We start from the raw sequence: 18,665 nt of genomic DNA on the forward strand, positions 1-18,665 counted from the left end.
CATGAAAAGCCGGAGGTGGGAGTGATCCCAGAATTCAAGGAGAATGGATTAATTCCACCGAGGTACTCTATACTGACACAAGAGAGTCACTTATTCCCTCCTCCTGTGCTCTCAGTCAGGAACGTGACAGCGTTTAAAGGAAACAAAACCAAAATCTTACCAACCCAGTTTCTTAGATCAATGCACTTGATTTTTCTGTTAGTAACGACCAGGTCCCGGACTTGAAAAGACGTAAACAGGACATGTAGGATGATGAGGAACTTGGAGCCTTTTGTGCAAGGAATAGTTGAAGCAGCAGAGGGAGCTTGGCCCAGAGGGGAGAAGATGCGCCGTGGTGGTGAGCATTGTGCTTTCTGACACCGAGAGCGTTTCTTGAGCATTTCCCGGTGTGCTAGTACTGCTGTGCTGGTGATTCTGTCTTGTGGTCCTCGGAGGGACCCAGCACCGTAGGGGAGGATTGTAATCGTCCTTATTTTACGGCTAGTAAAACCGAGGCTCAGAGAGAGTCTAGGACTTGCCCCAATTCACTTGAGTGATAAAGATGAGTCTCTTAAGCCAAGTCTAAGCCCGTGCTTTTGCCCATTATACAAATATGATTAGCCTTGTTCTGTGTGGTCTTAAGGAACAGGACCGGGATGGGTGGGCAGAAATGAACAGGAGATAGGTTTTTGGCTCCTAATGAAGAACAACTTTTTAATTGAACTGGTCACAGAGGGAGCTACTCCAGAGGTAGTGAGTTCCTTTGTCATTGCAGGTATTCAAACAAATGCCCAGAAATCACTGGGTGGGATTATTATAGAGAAGTTTCAAGCATTGGTAAAGGATTGAACCAGGTTTTCCAGTCTTGTGATTCTATAATCTATAGTTCATTAGAGAAATCAGGAGATATTTTACCAGAAGGAAATAAGCACCACCTAAAAATAAAATGTTAACTTATATATTCAGTTTTGTTTTTTAACATTTACTTATCATTTTTTTCAAAGATTTTTTTTATTTATTTATTTATTTTTAATTTTTTATTTCTTTTTAGCGTAACAGTATTCATTGTTTTTTCACCACACCCAGTGCTCCATGCAATCCGTGCCCTCCCTAATACCCACCACCTGGTTCCCCCACCTCCCACCCCCCCACCCCTTCAAAACCCTCAGGTTGTTTTTCAGAGTCCATAGTCTCTCATGGTTCAATATATGTATTTCTTTGCATGGTTAAAATATTAAAGAAAATGTAACCATGTAAATGCAGTCTTAAATGTTTAACATTTAAAAGGAGGGAAATTTAACTTGATTGATACAGTTGGACTGACTCAGTCCTGCTAGTTATTCATGAACAGTTAAGGAAAGATTTTTTTGTTGTTGTTGCCAAACACCTTTATAGTTTAGAAAGACTAATTCCAAAGGGGAAAATTTCTGTCTCTACGGTAAAGTCAAAGCTGTCAAAAATGTTTTTCCAAATTACTGTGAACACTGAAGGGAATCTTTCTGACTTGCCGGTGTGACTCTGTCTCAAACAAAAACTAATTTAAAGCAATCTCATCACTCGTCTCTTGGCTGACTCCCCTGCTGCTCAGCTCTGAAGTTACCGTTGCATTATGGAAGTCTGAGGAGTGACGGCATGGCTCACAGTACATTCTTTTTCATCAAACCAGATTTATTCTGGTTTATCAAGCATTAGGACCCACTAGTAAGAAAACAAGCCAGTTATAACCTTTTCTAAAATTATTGTGATTTCTCCATGCTCCGTATCAGACACTGAATTCCTGTTCTTGGTGGGATTTTCAGTTTTGTTTTGTTTTGTTTTTTTAAGAAAATGGTTTTTTGGGGTTTTTGTTTGTTTTTTTTTTTAAGAGTTTATTTATTTATTTGACAGAGATCACAAGTAGGCAGAGAGGCAGGCAGAGAGAGAGGGGGGAAGCAGGCTTCCTGCTGAGCAGAGAGCCTGACATGGGGCTCGATCCCGGCACCCTGAGATCATGACCTGAGCCGAAGGCAGAGAGGCTCAACCCACTGAGCCACCCAGGCTCCCCAGATTTTCAGTTTTTAACAGGAAAATAGGAGCATCGACATAAGAAGTCTTGTGCAAAAATCACTTAACTCATGTACTGAAATCACTTTTCAAATATGTAACACACACACAGGATTATGCTTAATATTAATAGGCTTGTTGCAATAAAGAAATGGCTTTTTCTTTCTCTTTTTTCTTTTTTAGGAAGTTCCAGGTTACAGGCAACCTCGCTCCCACAGTTGGTGGTGGTAGAGAATGGTCCTGGAACGGGGCAGGGAGGGGGTGGCAAAAGTGAGGTAAAGTTTTGTACCTCTAAAGCCTGGAGCAGCTCAGGAGAGGGGCGGGCCAAGTGGAGAAGAGGAGGTTCCCTGTGCTGGGCATCTCAGCACACCTGGGTTTTTTGTTTTTTGTTTTTTTTGGTTTCTTTGTTTGTTTATTTGAGAGAGAGAGAACACACGTGAGTTGGGGGAGGAGCAGAGGGAGAGTATCTCAAGGAGACTCCCTGCTGAGTGTGGAGCCCAGTCTGGGCTTGATCCCATGACCCCAAGATCATGACCTGAGCTAAAATCAAAGAGTCGCACACTCAGCCGACTGAGCCCCCCAGGCGCCCCTTAGCACGCTTTTTAGAGCACTCTGTCCGGTCTTTCAGAGGAAGGCCAGCAGGCCCAGGGGGTGGGGACACCTCAGGAAGGGTTGTCCACAGTGGCAAGGACCCCGTGGTTGGCTGAGGACCAGATTGTGTGGAGCTGAGAACAGGACAAGGAGCCCGATCAAGAGCACGGGGCCAGCAGCAGCAGCCCCGCAGCCTTTGGTGACCCTTTTGGGGGAGAAATTGAACGCGGGTTTATCGCAACGCTTGACTCCAGATAACAGCCTCCTGAAAGCACTGTATTCACTTGGGGCCCAGCCCTCTTGTTCCCTTTGGATTCATCTCTGGGTTTCAGTACTTTGACATTTCACAGGATGCTTAAAATCAAAGCCTTCTCCATGGACCTTCATAGATGGTGTAACATCTCCCCCCTCAAAACCCTGGCACTCCCCAAGCCCCTATATCTAGTGCCCCTTTTCGTCCTGGTTGTAATACCACATTAAATACGTTTTCTCCCTTGAACTGAAGGTGACCTTATTTGTCCAGATCAGTATCGACCAAGGTCTTAACTCCCCAAAGAGAATTCTTGTCTGTCAACTTGGTCGTACTGTTCTTAGCACAGTTGGGAAATTAAGAAATACTGCTAGCTGATGGGCTGCCTCGCTGCAGAGCTGATTGTAGTCACCCTTGCTGGCGTGTCAGTCCACCCCACCACTTTTAAATAGGTCATTGAGGGAGGGGACTGCCTGGTTTGCATTGTCGCTTGGCTCCACGGAAAAAGCCAGGCACGTGCTGAGTCCCCGCCCCCTTTCTGCTGCTGGTCCCGCCCCCGTTCTGACCTCCCCTGCTTGTGTTTTCCTACTCTCCCTTGTGCAGAGACAGGGCAGGGCATTGTTCATGCACTGACCGACCTCAGCAGCCCCGGCATGACCTCAGGGAACGGAAATTCTGCCTCCAGCATCACCGGCACTGCCCCCCAGAATGGTGAGAATAAACCACCACAGGCCATTGTGAAACCCCAAATCCTGACGCATGTTATCGAAGGGTTTGTGATCCAGGAGGGGGCGGAGCCTTTCCCGGTACGGACTACTTCTTTTCCCCTCTTTTTTTCTTTCTTTCTTTTTTTTTGAAGTATATTTTGGATGTGTATTAGAATATTTTTACATTTCCATGTAAAATTTCCAAAAAATGTAAAGTTTGCTCTTTCCTTGCTAATTTTCCTCCCAAAAGAATGTCAGAGCCATTTTCTTTCTAGGATCGAATGTCTTCCTGTTGTCCAGAAAGGACCAGTGATCAGTAGGAGTAATTGGCAAGGCCCCTTGGTTAGAAGGGTCCACACACAGACTCAGCTGTGTCCCTGTATTGTGTGACCACCCCCCCCCCCGCCTTAGTTAGAAGAGAGCTCACATTGGGTGTTTGGGGCAAGACGATGGGTTTTGGGAAATGAGACCTTGTTCAGTTTTGAATGCCAGAACCTCTGAGTGGCAAAACTTTAACCAGTTAGAGAACAAAAGGAAAGTGTGTAGAGTAGAGTTTTCAAGATGTGTCTGAAATGAAGACAAGAGAACAAGGTTGTAGCTTGAGCTGCTTTTTTGGGATCAGAGCCTTGAAAAGAGTGAATGAGGGTGAGGCGCTCTTTAGAAAGGGCACAATCTGATGTGTCCAGGGAAAGCGCAAGACCAAAGAGAAATATAAAAGAATCAAGAAAATAGCTTGTTAGAACAAAGCACCCCAAGCTGATCCCGTGCAGTGTGAGTTGGTGAGGACAGGGGGCACTGCTCTGTGGCTGGAAGGAGCCCAAAGCCAGGGGCACACTGGCCTCTACGTGATGAAATCATCTGTGAGAGAAACCATCTCCATGGGACGCCATCTGCCTTTTGCTCACTCTTTGGGTCCGTGAGCGGTGTGACTAGTCAGTGGCAGACTCTAAGTTTGATGAGCCGAGCCAGGTGAACTGCTTTCCAGAATGCCAGGACACAAATAGGTTCTTATTCACTTGCCTTCTGAAGGTGGTTCAGGGCCCATGGCAGAGGAATCCTCTCCGGAGCCCCTAAGCTAGACGTAGCTCCCGCCAGGCCGCATCCCTTCCCTCCTCAGACAGGGTCTTCCTCGTGGCCTCCTAGAGCAACACCAGAAACCACCCCCTGCCGCAGGGTGGCTGCGGAATGAGTAACCGCCCCTGCATCACCCTAGAGAACTAGCCACTGGCCGCCTGAGCAGAGGCAGCAAAGGAAGGAACAGAAGAGTGAATAAGCCAGTCTAGGGCCCTGGCAACCACTGAGGGCATTTGCTCTGTGGCCTGGAGTCCATTTTCCTGCGCTCCTTCACGGCTGGCTGCCCCTCTGGCTTGGGTAGAGCAGCGATACGGTGGAGGACAATAGGAAATCACATATGGTTGCTGAGTCTCCTGCCTCCCGTGGGGCCTCGGCTGTATTCCTGCTGGTGGCGCTCGAGCCCCAGGCCCCGGCTGTCCTTCTGGTCCAGTGGGAGACCTGATTGCGGCCTCCATCTCTGCCCCTTAGTCACTTGGAAGAGTAGCTATTTTCCTAACTTCCTAAGCCACCCAGTGGTCCTGGGTTGAAGCCATTGCTGCACTTCGGTGACAATCGGCATCTTGCCTCATGAGCTACACGGCAAGATAGGGCCTTGAGCAAGACACACTTGGGATGACAATGTAGAGGCTGGCATCTGTGCCTCGCTGCGTTGTATGTATGATTTTGATGAGGCTGGAGAGCAAGGAAGCATCCCCCACCTAACCCTCACGGCCTTCGTGTCACCTTGTCCTCTAGGTGGGACGCTCGTCCCTGCTGGTGGGGAATCTCAAGAAGAAGTATGCACAGGGGTTCTTGCCTGAGAAACTTCCCCAGCAGGATCATACCACCACCACTGACTCTGAGATGGAGGAGCCCTATCTGCAGGGTAGGCATCCCCCAGCCCAAGCGCCAAGGCCTCCTGCATGGCCGCACCTGACCAGGGAGGAGCCAGGGCCATGCGGGCTGGCTGCACACCCTTCTCTCGGTGTCCATGGAGGAACGTGTCCATCTGCTAAACATTTCTCCGGGTCCCATCTCAGCCGCTGTCCCTAGGAAACAGGGAAGGGGGACGGTCGCTGCCCTTGGGGAGCTGTTTGTCCCCGGCCTCTCCTCCAGCCCCACACCAGCCAGCCACGGGATCCCAAGAGTCAGTTTCTGTGGGAGTCATTAGTAAGAGGTGGGAGTGGCGCAGGCAAGGGTGTGGTCCTCTCGCTGCCTGAGGGCCCAGCTCTCGGGCAGCACAGTGACCAGGCCAGGACGGCCCTTGCAGCCTGAGCCACTGACCGGGTGGTCGCTGCGGAAGGTACAGAACTCCTGGGTTCTGGGATCCAGGTCCTCAGCCCACTAGACAGATCAAGGTATTCCAAACCAGATGTGGGCGCGCCCGGAGTGTTCCCTGTGAGCCTTCCAGGGTCATAAAGAGGGATGCTGATTCTTTACCACCTGCGTTTGCCTCGGGCTCTTAGCACTTGGGGAAAAAAATCCTGTCAGGTGTCCAGCAGGCACCCCTGGGTACTTTCCAGGGCGGGGGAAATGGCCCTTCCCAAACCAGTGGCGAAAGCGGGTGGGCATTTTCCAAGCTCGTCCGCCACTGGGGGTCACAGCTATGGGGACATAAGCAGAGAAGGCAGGCCTCATGGGGGGCTGTCCAGGGTCTCATGGAAATTTCTTCGCTTTATACCTCCTCCAATTTCCATACTTTCCAGAATCCAAAGAGGAGGGTACTCCCCTCAAGCTCAAGTGTGAGCTCTGTGGCCGGGTGGACTTTGCCTACAAGTTCAAGCGTTCCAAGCGCTTCTGCTCCATGGCGTGTGCCAAGAGGTGAGTGGCCTCAGCCCCACGGCTCTGCCAGCCCATCCCTCTCATCAGGATTGTACCTCGGGTCCTACCCCCTTCGGTGACAGTCTGTCCCGGGAGCGCCCAGGTGTAGCTTAGCGGCATTCCGGTCCCCTCCACCTGCCTGGGAGCCGTACTGCATCCCTAATCCACCTAGTCCTGGCACCCAGAACTCAAGGGAGCAGCCCTGGGTCCCAGGAAAGGAAGCAGGCTTTAGTGTGGCTGTCCCTCCTGGGTCCCACCCACTGAACCCGTAGCTCTGGTCTTGCCCTCGTCAGTTACTGCCCCTTGAGGGAAGCCCTCCACCAGAAGCTTCGTCCAGAGCCCCTGCTCTAGGTACAGATGTCCCATGTGTGAGCTTTCACCCAGCGTAGGCCAGAGGCCCAGGTCAGGCACAGCATCGGGTCCTCAGTGCCTGCCGCATGCCAGGCTATGCACCAGGGAGAGGGTGTGCCTAGTGTTCTCTAGTCTTCAGAGTAACCTCGAGGCAGGGATTACCGCCAGCCCCTTCACACCCACTGGGAAACTGAGGCACAAAGGGTGGGTAACTGTGCCCAGCGTCATAGGGTTGGGGAGTTAGACTCATGGGACTGTAAAGCCCCGAGTGCTCTTCGTACCAAGGTGAAGAGGCATGGATGCCGAAGCCCTGAGCCCTCAGGAGAATATCAGCCTCTCGAGCCCCACACAGAGGTGCTCTGCCTCGGTCAGAATCGAGCCCCTCTCAGCCCTGTGCTGGAGGGCATCGGTGCCTCTGAAGCTTTGCCGAGCTCCGGGCGGCCCTCATGTTACTGGGCTTCGCAGATGGCGCTGTTTTTACAGATCAAAGGTGTCAGGCGAGTCTGTTGGCCCCCATTCTTCAAAGGCAATGGCTCATTTTGTGTCTCTGTGTCACATTTTGGTAATTCTCTCGTAACATTTCAGACTTTTTCATTATTGTATATTTTGTGATCTGTGATCAGTGGTCTTTGATGTTGCTATAGTAATTATTTTGGGTGCCATGAACTATACCCACGTAAAATAGTGAATTTAATCAGTAAATGTCATTTGTGTCCTGACGGCTCCACCAACGGACTCTTCCCCCATCTCTCTCCCTCTCCTCTGGCTTCCCGGTTCCTGGAGACACAACAGGATTGAAATTCAGCCCATTAATAACCCTACGGTGACCTCTGAGTGTTGCAAGTGAAAGTGTGGTACACCTTTCACTTTAAATCAAAAGCTAGAAATGACGAGGCTTCGTGAGGAGCAGTCATTGAAAGCCGAGACAGCCTGAAAGCGAGGCCTCTTACACCAAATAGCCAAGTTGTGACTGCAAAGGAAAAGTTCTTGAAGGAAATAAAAACTGCTACTCCAGCAAACACAGCAGTGGTAAGAAAGCAAAAACAGCCTCATTGTTGATATGGAGGGAGTTTGGTCTGGATCGGCGATCCAGCCGGCCACGACATTCCCTTAAGCCAAAGCCCAGTCCAGAGCAAGACCTAACTCTCTTCGGTTCTGTGAATGCAGAGAGAGGTGAGGAAACTGCTGGAAGAAGAGTGAAGCCAGCAGTGGTGGATTCATGAGGTTTAAGGAAAGAAGCCATGTCCGTAGCGTGAAAGCGGAAGGGGAAGCAGCAGGGGCTGATGGAGAGGCCGCAGGAAGCCCTCCAGAATATCCGGCTGAGATCACTGACGAAGGTGGCTACGCTGAGCAACAGATTTTTAGTGCAGATGAAACAGCCTTCTAGAAAGAAGATGCCATCCAGGACTTTCATAGCCAGAGAGGAGAAGTCAGTACCTGGCTTCGGAGTACAGACTGACGCTCTCTTTAGGGGCTGGCGCAGCTGGTGACTCAGGTTGAAGCCAGTGCTCATCTACTGTTCTGAAAATCCTAGGGCCCTTAAGAATTGTGCAAAGTCTGCTCTGCCTGTGTTCTGACAGCGGAACAACGAAGCCTGGGTGACCGCACAGCCATTATAACATGGTTTAGTAAATATTTTATGTCCAGTGTTGAGACCTACTGCTCAGGAAAAAAAGCTTGCTTTCAGAATTTTACTGCTCATTGACAGTGCACCTGGCCGCCCACGAGCTCTGGTGGAGACACACAATGACAGTCATGCTGTGTTCGTGCTGCTAACACGTCATCCATTGTGCAGCCCATGGATCAAGGAGTAGTTTTGACTTTCGAGTCTTTTTCAAAAAATGCGTTTTGTAACGTTCTAGTTGCCATAGATAGAGATTCCACTGGTGGATCTGGGCAGACTGATGTGGAAGGATGCGATGGAGGGAACCGCACAGACCCTGCCAGGGGAGCACATGGTTCTGAGTCCGTTAAAAACTTTCTAGAAAGGCCTCACCATTCTAGATGCCATTAGGAACATTCAGGATTCAGGGAGAATGCTCAAAATGCCAGCATTAGTAAGAGTTTGGAAGAAGTTGATGACTGTGAGGGGGGTTTAAGACTTTGGCGGGGGCGGGGCAGGGAGTAGCTGCAGATGAGGTGGAAACAGCCAGAGAGGGGGAATTAGAAGTGGAGCCTGAAGGTGTGGTTGAATGGCTGCAGTCTCTTGATAAAACCGGAATGGATGGGCAGTTTCTTCTTAGGAATGAGCAAGTTGTGTGTTTTCTTTCTTTCTTTCTTTCTTTCTTTCTTTCTTTCTTTCTTTCTTTCTTTCTTTTAAGATTTTATTTATTTGACAGACAGAGATCACAAGTAGGCAGAGAGAGAGAGAGAGAGGGAAGCAGGCTCCCCACTGAGCAGAGAGCCTGACGCGGGACCCAACCCCAGGACCCTGAGACCATGACCTGAGCCGAAAGCAGCGGCCCAACCCACTGAGCCACCCAGGCACCCGGACATGTGGTTTCTTAAGGAGGCGTCTCCTCCTGGTGAAGACGCTGTGAAGACTGTTGAAATGACAACAAAGGATTTAGAGGATCAAATGAACCGAGCTGATGAAGCAGAGCTTGAGAGAATTGACTCCAGGGGCACAGTGCTATCAAATGGCATCACAGGCTTCAGAGAAATTCTTCATTAAAAGAAGAGCCCATCGAGCAGCAAAATTCATTGTCTTTTTTTCTTACAATTTTTAAAAAAGATTTATTTATTGAGAGAGAGCACACGTGGGTGTGCACACAAGCAGGGGAGAGGCAAAAGGGGAGGGAGAGAAGCAGACTCCCCACTGAGCGTGGAACTTGCTATAGAGCTCAATCCCATGACCCTGAGATCGTGACCTGAGCGGAAATCGAGAGTCAGAGCCTAACCGACTGAGCCACCAGGTGCCCCCACTGTTGTCTTAAGGAGCTGCATTGTCATATAAACATTACTTTTATGTGAATCGGGAAACAGAGTCATCTGACTGGCTTTGACCTGGAACAAAACCCGCAGTGTCTCTGAGGTGCACCTGTCCTTGCCAGCTGGACAGTCGTTTCCTGGCACAGGTCATGTTTAGTGTAGAACATGTCAGCCGTGAGTTCTTACTGTGCTCCCAAGTCCTTGTGTCCAGCACTCTACACACATTAGCTCATACACTTGTTAGACCAGGTTTGGAAAGTGAGCCGTGTCATCCCCAGCTCCAGATGAGGAAACTGAGGCTCAGAGGTCCAGTGGCTTGCCCAAAGTCACCCAGCTAGTAGTAAGTGATGGGCCTGGGAGCAGAGCATGCGGATGGACTCCGCTGTTGCTGGAGAGCCTGGCTGCCCTCATGCTGCCGGGGGCCTGCATGCCCCATGACAGTGCTGATTCTTCCGTCTCCCTGATTCTGGCAGGTACAACGTGGGGTGCACCAAGCGAGTGGGACTTTTCCACTCGGACCGGAGCAAGCTGCAGAAGGCAGGAGCCACTACCCACAACCGCCGTCGGGCCAGCAAAGCCAGCCTGCCAACACTTACAAAGGACACCAAGAAGCAGGTGAGAGGCTGGCAGGGCCAAAGCTCCATTGTCGCAAGTCCCCACCAGCTTCCCTCCCTAACAGACCCGGGATACCCACATTCCTTTTCCGTGGCTGACTTAAGTCTGCTCCGTCCTGTTCTCATTTCTCACAAGCCTCCAGGTCCAGCCCTTCCCAGGCCTCACAATAGGCCCCTGCATTTAGACCCACGGATGCCTGTGAGGTGATTGCCTTCATCAGTGACCTTGCCCCTTCCTCACCCCTCCCTTTCCAGTTTGCCTCCATCCTTCTGGGGCCGTGGAAATGGGACCTCTGCCGCCCAGTCCCATGAAGAGACAGACTGTCCCCATTTCCTTGGGTCTTACACAGAGGGCCAGGTGAGGAGGCAGCCCACCCCCTTCACTCCCTGCTCCCCGCTGCCTCCTCGAATCCTGAGCACTGAATTCTTGCAGCCTCTCCAGGGAACATGGGCGGTCCTTACAGATGCTGTAGCCCGGCTCTAAGTTGCACGGCGGGAACCCACAGTCTCGTGGGACGTGTCAGAGCCTGATGGCTTTGGCTGCTTGTCATCACTTGGGTCTTAAAGCTCTTTAAGAATCTGACCAAGGCTGAGACCCAGCACGTACGTGCACAGAAATTCTACGTGCTATTTCATAGCACCTAAACCTGAAACCTCCAGAGTCCTGGTGTAAAACCCCACATCTAGGAGAAACAGTAGGCGCAGATAGATCAGAATGGTGCAGGGCTTGCGTGGGTGCCGGGAGGGGCTCGCTCTGCATCATGCCAGAGGGGACAGGCCAGAGGACGAGTTTTGATCTGAGCATTCAGAGATAGGTGGTCATAGACCTGGTAGGAGGGGGAGACTACCTGCCTTCGCCTGTCATCCTGCTGGAGACCTGGTGGGTTTATTCCTCCTCCTGAAGCCAGCGGTTTCTCTCTGCTCGCAGCCAACGGGCACCGTGCCCCTCTCAGTCACAGCTGCACTGCAGCTGACGCACAGCCAGGAAGACTCCAGCCGATGTTCGGATAACTCAAGCTACGAGGAGCCCTTGTCGCCCATCTCAGCCAGCTCATCCACTTCCCGCCGGCGACAAGGTCAGCGGGACCTGGAGCTCCCAGACATGCACATGCGGGACCTGGTGGGCATGGGACACCACTTCCTGCCAAGCGAGCCCACCAAGTGGAATGTGGAAGACGTCTACGAATTCATCCGCTCCCTGCCAGGTAAGGCCCCGGGGGTCCCGTGCCAGACTAGGAGAGCAACCTCTGCCCGGGACAGAGGTAGAGCCCACCCTGCCACCACCAGGAAATGACTCAGTTAGTGACTCGGGTTTGGGAACAGCTGTGCAGACATGACTCAGTGAGATCCCTGCCTGGAAGAGCATATGTACTGCTACAGGACGCAGCTGTAAAAAGTACCCATGGCCGTGATGCGTGGCGGTTCCTGGCATGGCAGGGGTCTGCGTGAGCTGCAGCGGTGACCTTGTGCCCGGCCTGGTGCTCTCCCGGGACAGGGTGCGAGAGGAGTCTGGTGGGAGTGTAGGGAAGTGGTCAAGGAGGACGTCAGAGTTGGGAAAGGTAAGGCAGGCAGGGCTCGGCCAGTTGGAGACATAACCCCCGGGAGAGGCTGGAGCGGAGGCTCACCGATGTGGAAGGACGCGATGGAGGGAACCGCACAGACCCTGCCAGGGGGCGCACATGGTTCTGAGGCCTAGAATTTAGAAGCGAACCTTGAAAGATCTACCTCCAACCATTCACAGGTGCTTTCAGGGGGTCCCAGAGCTTCTCGGCTCTTGTTTCTGCCGGTGGCACCCCGCTGCTGGCCACCTTGGGTGTGGACGGCAGCCGCACAACTGTTACTCAGAGACCAGAGTGGGAGTAGAGGTCGAGAACTCTGTCTCACACGACTGGGCTCACATCCTGGCTCTGCCCCTCACTTCAGGGGGTTAGTCATGTCTTGCCGTGTTCCAGAATTAATCACCACACAGTGAACCGTTGTTCGGGAATGTGGGAGTGGCTTGGCTGGACATTTCTGCCACAGGGTCTCTTACGAGATTTTGATGAAGATGTGGCCCAGGGCTTCCCTGGGGCTGTAGGATCCTGTTGTAAGGTGCCCCATGCCCCTGATTCTCAAGGAGGGCATGGCTGCCCACGGGAGACCTCCCTTCCTCCCCATGCAGGACTCTTCAGGACACTTGTGTTTCATGTTCTTAGGACATGGTCGGCACTTGTCCCCACAGGGGGCCGATCCAGGAGAGCATGGTGGAAGTCACTGTGGTCCTTTTGATCTAGACACAGTAACTACATGGTGTCACTGTATCACACAGGTCATGCCCATAGGGACATGAAAGGGAAGCCGGGTTTATTTGGAGCTGGTTACCATAGTTCACCAGGCACTGGCTCCCATGATTCATGTTCCTCCCTCGAGCAGACCACCCTCACCCCGTGCCTAGACCCCACAAATCTCAGCCCATTGCAGCAGTAATTCAAAGCCTGGGATCTCACCAGCGCACTCTGATCCGGGCATGGATGAGTTCCTCAAGACCCGTTCCTCTCGATCTGAGCACCTGAGAACTAGAGACATTACCCATTCCGTCCACAAACCCAAGATGTGGGTTAGGTATAGGCTCACTGTGGTAGACATGCTCTTCCAAACGGGGAGAACAGTGCAGGAGGATACAGGAGTCACCCATCGTCCCCGTTCTGAAATCTAGTCGGGCACGTGTTGGTGTTTCCCTGATCAGCTCTCCATGCCCGGGAGTGATCATCTTTCCTTCTTGCTTCCAGCCTCTGAGTCCTCCTCTTTTTCCCATGAACAGTAACCTGAGCTTTGGGCGGAGCAGTTTGCTCAGCCTGTTCCTGCTGCTCTTCACTTTCTGTGACCCCAGACCCTTTCGGTTCAAGCAGTGTTTATGACAGTACAATTGTCTTAAAATTGCCGTGGGCTTCCAATGCTTCTTGTGGGGTTTACTCCATTAGACAAAAACCACACCCTGAATTGCTCCAGGAGAAGCCCTTCTCTATGTTGGTTTCTTCTGAAGCTGAGGGACAGGGCTCTTGATGTCTTTGAAGCTCTACTGTCAGGTGGCCAGGATCCGTGAGGCACACCCATAAAATCCTTAGAGTTCTCTGAGGCAGCACCTACGAGCTTCTAAGGTCTTGGTGCAAGATCTGTCATCCCCTTGGTTCCCTCTCTAGGCAGTGTTTTCTCATCTGTGTCCTGGATTTGATCTTTGCCCAGAAATGACTTCTTAGTTTTGACATCATTTGCTATCTGGAGAGGCCAGGGATTTTCAGTTGAGCAAATCCTGGCTCCTTGACATCTAACAGTTTCGCCTTTACGTCACCTGTCCTCGTCTTCCTGCGAGCAGCAGTCAGAAGCCAGGCGGCACCTTCCCTGTTCTGCTAGAAACGTCCTCTGCTAGATTGTGCCATCCGTGAGGCACATTACACTTGCTGTGTTACACCTACAGCGGGGTCGTGACGTTTTCTCCGTTTCCCAGCAAGGATCCATTTCTCCCAATTTCCAGAAATAGTTTCCTTTCCCTGAAGCCTCACCCAGTCTCCTCACAGGCCATCAGACTTTTATCCAGTCCCTCAGAGTATCTCAGACATGTCACTGACACTCTCCTCAGGGTCCTTCCAGCTCCTGCCCACTGTCGCTCCCCAGGCCACGGCAGCACCCCTTTTCCAGAAACCAGAATCTGTACTTGTCACCCTAGAGTGTCGTGGCTTTACCTCAGGTTCTGTGGGTCAGGAACGCTGCTTAGCTACGCAGCGCTGGCTTGGGATCTCATGAGATCTTGGTCAAGATGGCAGCCAGAATTGGGGTTGTCTGAAGGTTTGGAGCCAGAGGACCCAGTTCCGGGGTGCCCCATCTGGGGTGCCCCATTCAGGTGGCACAGAGTGCTGAGCAGCCTCCGTTCCTCTCCATGTGGGACTCTTCTGAGTGCTGCTTGAGTGTCCTTATGACATAGTCACTGGCTTCCTCCAAAGTAAACTCCCCGGAAGAGCAAGGTGGCAGCTGCCATGCCCTTTGCAACCTGGGCCTCGGAAATCACAAGCTGTCACTCCCACAGCACCTCGTTGCTCTGCCAGGTCGGGCCCGTTCATTAAGTGGGGCTCTGACCAGGATATGAGTGACTAAGAGGCGTGGATCACTTGGGTAAGACACTTAGCCTGTCTCGAGCTATCAAACGAGACAGCCTTCCTCAGGGCGTGGTTAGGAGGGTTCAAGGAGATCCTGCGTCTCACGCGCGCGAGTGCCAAGTGTGAACACCAGTAGCTCTGACTGACGCTGTCTGTGCTGGTGTCCCCCTCAGGCTGCCAGGAGATAGCAGAGGAGTTCCGTGCCCAGGAGATCGACGGGCAGGCCCTGCTGCTGCTCAAGGAGGACCACCTGATGAGCGCTATGAACATCAAGCTGGGGCCTGCCCTGAAGATCTACGCCCGCATCAACATGCTCAAGGACTCCTAGGGCCGGCGTAGGCGCAGCCAGGGTTCTGGCCCGGGGCTCCTCCTCCCGACTGAGCAGAGCCAGACAGACATTCCTGAGGGGCCCAGAAATGGGGCCAGTCGGAGGGAAGGGCTCTCCCTATGGGGCGTGGCTGGTGAGGAGGTCTTGGCACCCCCTCAATGGCTCTCAGGGGCCTTTCTTTCTGTGGGAGGGGCAGAGAGGTAGGTGGCATGGAAGATGGGGCTTTATGCTTGTAAATATTGATAGCACTGGCTTCCTCCAAAGTCCCAATACTCTAGCCCCGCTCTCTTCCCCTCTCTCTGTCCCCCATTTTCCAGGGGGTATATGGTCAGGGCTCCCAACCTGAGTTGGGTTACTTTCAAGGGCAGCTGTCAGGCCTGGATAGAGGCCTTGCAAGCCCTTGCCTGCCTTTCTCCCACTTCTCGCTCCGGGCCTGGCTAACTCTTCCGTTGCCGGCTTCTCCCCCTTCAGCCCGTTTCTGAAGCAGCCAGGGGTTCTCCCCCTTCACCCTCCACAGGTGGAGAGAGAGAAGCTGGGCCCGGTTTGGCCACGCCTGCTGGCACAGACGCCTTAACGCTGTGTGTGTGACTGGATGACTGTGTAGGAGCCTGGACTGGCAGATGGGCCCAGAGCCACCCTCTGGCATCTCCAGGTGTTCTGTAGCAAACAGCCACTTAGTGCTTTGTCCTGGACTCCACTCAGCCTCAGGATGGGGAATAGAAAAGAAGGGCAGCCTCCGTGCAGAGAGGCGAGATCAGAAAGCGGCGAAGATGAGGAGGTTTTCCTTTCCAGAGTGGGCATGCTGTCTCCGAAGTCCTTCCCACACTGTGAAGTCCCCCCGCCTGGCCTGCTGTGTCGCAGATGGCATTATGGGAGCTGCTGCGGGCCGGGCCTCCTGGCCTCCCTGCCCACCCGCCCACCGCCCTGGGAGCCCCAGAGGGGGGGCCCAGAGAACGTCTGAGGGCAGAGAAGAGCTGGGGTGACGTTCCCGTGAAGAAGGCAGCCTTGGGCCTCCCTCTTCCACACTTCTTTGCCTCTTGAACTTGCTAGCAGTGTGAGCTACCTGCGGAGGAGGCAGGGCAGGAAGGGCGAGGGCCTGCCTCTGACTTGCCCTGTCCTCGGAGGCTCCTGGGGGAAGAGCAGGGCTCTCCCCAGGAAGGGGGGGGGCACCGTTCTCAGCTTGTTCTATTCCCCACTCACACCCCCAGGCAGGGTTGGAAATGAAGGACTTTTTTAACCTTTTGTTTTTGTTTTTTAAAAATAAATCTGTAAAATCTGTTTCTTCTCTGCTTTTCTCCGCTGGCTCCTCATCCGGGAGAGGGATGGTTCCCTGGGCTGGGGGAGGGACGATCTCCTTAACTGGACAGCGTGCCCTCCACACTTTGCAGGGACCAGGTCATCTGAGGGTGCCCTCAACCCCATCGAGAAACGCAGACACGGCCTCATTTTCACAGGTGTCCCTTGGAATGGTAGCCTCTAGAGCCCCTCAGCTCTGAGCCCCTGTGCCCCACCCGCTTCCCGCAGGGGAGCCATAATGCCTCTGGGCCGGGGATGTCTGCAGCAGAGAAGGCAGAGCCCAGACTCTTCCATCGGCAAGCACACACCCTCGGTTGTTGCTGCTCGGCAGCTCCCGGTCCGGGATGAGCGCCCTGGGGATGGCTCTGGTTCACTCTGCACTTGCTGAGCACTTTTTGGATGCCGGGATAGCTCATTGTTCGAGTCACTGTCCTCACTGAGGTGACGCCTAAGCCTTGAATAAAGAAGAAGGGGCACTGCAGACGTAGGCGGCTATGCCAAGGCAGAGGTGGGCGGGGGGACGGTTGCAGATGGTGGGACGAGAAGTTGGGTGGGGTGGCCCAGATGGGTACGGCCAACGGTGGCTTGTGTCACCCTGTGCCACTGTGAACCGGGCCACATGGTGAGCAAAGCAGCCTCTGCCCTGCGTGAAGGCCCCTTACACTCCTGCTCATACCCCTGGGGAAGGGAAGAGGGAGGCAACCTGGCCTCCTGCGCCTTCCCTTCTCTGGGTTTTTCCTTAAGGCCATGTTTCTGCCAGTTTAAAATGTGGGTTTGAGGGCCCTCTGAATCAGTCGCCAAGGGCGGGGCCCAGGAAGATTAGGCGCAGTCACTTTTAGGATTTGATAACACCTCTCCGGAAAGCCAGTTAAATTGTAACTAGTACCTGGAGGAGGAGGAGAAAAAGCCTGCGGGTGATTGTGACGACCCAGAGGGCAGAGCCGGGACTGGAGGGGTTGCTGGGCCAGGGCCTGGGGGCCGAGCCCCGGGGAAAGTGGGAGGGTGTGGGGTACTGCTGGGCAGGCGCCCTGAGGTCCCGGCGGGTGTGGGCAAGTCTCTGCACCCTGGAACCCCCTTTTCTCTTCTGGGGAAAGTCAAAGCCAGGCCTCTTCTGAGTTTGTTCTAACACGTGTGGTGAGGGAGGAGGGCACCAACTCCTCGGAAAAGAGGCTGTGGTGCAGTCGAGGGGACTGACACAGGCAAATACCGATGCCATTCCTTCTCTGTGTGTGAAGGGCTATGCTTTAAATCCAGGCAGATCTCCCCACTTGCAAAAGCTTGTTGTTAGGCCACTTCACTTTTACAAAAGACCTACACGAGTCCCTGTTTTCATGGACCAAAACAAATCCCAACAAGGTTTTTACTGTTCTGGGGGGAAAAAAAAAGGCAAAAAGTGAAAATACCTAGTTCAGCGTCTGTTTGGCAGCGAGCCGCAGATGGAAGCCCGTGCTCCTTCCCGGGGCGCTCGGCATCCCAGCCCGCACGGCTCTGCGGGCTGTCAGGGAGCATCCTCGCTCTCCCTCCCCTTGTTCGTGTGTCTGTTAGCAGGGTGCGTCCTAACGTAGCAGAAAAGCCCAGGACAGGTTACTTTCTGGGTCTGGGAACACTGAAAGCACTCTCCATATAAATTAATAATGAAATTAAACCGTCTTCACTTTACGTCCTTTCTGCTTATGGAAGTTTCCAGAAAGAACACTTCTTTCAGAGGGCAGGAAAACCTGCGTTACTCTGCAAGAGTGGGTTAGCATAAGTACAGCCATCTTAGCTTGGGCAGCCATCTCAGGCCCAAGGGCTAAACTTTCCCCTACTTTACTTTAGTTCTAGGGATCCCCTCCCTGCTTTAGTTCCAGGGACCCCCTCCTTGTTTTAGTTCCAAGAAAGTACCCCACCCTGCAACACCCCGGCTGCAGCTAATCAGCTTAAACCACCAGGACATCTAGGCGGTTGTGGCACGGGGACCAGATGTTGAGAGCTTATCTTGCTAAACCACCAGGGGGGCACAAGCCAAAAGTATGTATGGTCCCTGAAGTGATGGAAAATTACTGTGAGTTGGATGTTTAAAAAAAAAAATGCTATATAAACCCTTGGCTTTGAGTGCTCGGGGTCCTTGTTGAAACCCACTGCACCGGGCAGATACTTGGACCCCAGCTAGCTGGAAATAAACCTCGCTGTGTGACTTGCATTATCGAGAGTGTTCTCTGTCTGATTGAGGGGTGGTCGACTCTGTACCCTAACAACTCCTGTTGCTTACACTTTACACACAATTGTGCAGACCTTTTTCGATCATGAGCCACGGTTTGGAAAAACGTTTCCCACTCTCACACACGCACTTAAGTATAGGTATTCAAAGCAACAATTTCACAAAACAATACCTACCCTTATGTACATTCTGGTATTTTCCTTTCAATTCTCTTCCTGGTCATACCTTTTAAATCTTGGTCACGATCCATGATCTGCAAAACTGATTTCTGAGGGCTCACGATCTGCACTTTTAAAAAACCCTGCCCAGCGTAAACCTTACGGAACAGTTTCATATCCTCTATCTTGTGCGGCTCTTACACTGTCCTGGGC

General features: G+C 52.6%; 1 protein-coding gene across 4 annotated transcripts in view; it reads left to right on the plus strand.

Annotated features, from left to right (window-relative positions):
- The window catches only part of PHC2 (polyhomeotic homolog 2), a gene marked incomplete at its 5' end in the record, with an annotated part of 52,743 nt that extends 36,667 nt beyond the window's left edge, over positions 1 to 16,076 (plus strand). For all 4 annotated transcript variants that reach the window (XM_080801092.1, XM_080801091.1, XM_080801090.1 and 1 more), the window contains 6 exons: positions 3,467 to 3,669; positions 5,380 to 5,509; positions 6,330 to 6,444; positions 10,200 to 10,341; positions 11,269 to 11,545; positions 14,644 to 16,076. In XM_080801092.1, coding sequence (XP_080657218.1) covers positions 3,467 to 3,669; positions 5,380 to 5,509; positions 6,330 to 6,444; positions 10,200 to 10,341; positions 11,269 to 11,545; positions 14,644 to 14,798 — 1,022 coding nt within the window. In that variant the 3' untranslated portion in view covers positions 14,799 to 16,076. The remainder of the gene's footprint in view (positions 1 to 3,466; positions 3,670 to 5,379; positions 5,510 to 6,329; positions 6,445 to 10,199; positions 10,342 to 11,268; positions 11,546 to 14,643) is intronic.
- Positions 16,077 to 18,665: the final 2,589 nt, after the last annotated feature.

The sequence above is a fragment of the Martes martes genome (assembly GCF_963455335.1).
Source record: "Martes martes genome assembly, chromosome: 4".
NCBI classification, from domain to species: domain Eukaryota; kingdom Metazoa; phylum Chordata; class Mammalia; order Carnivora; family Mustelidae; genus Martes; species Martes martes.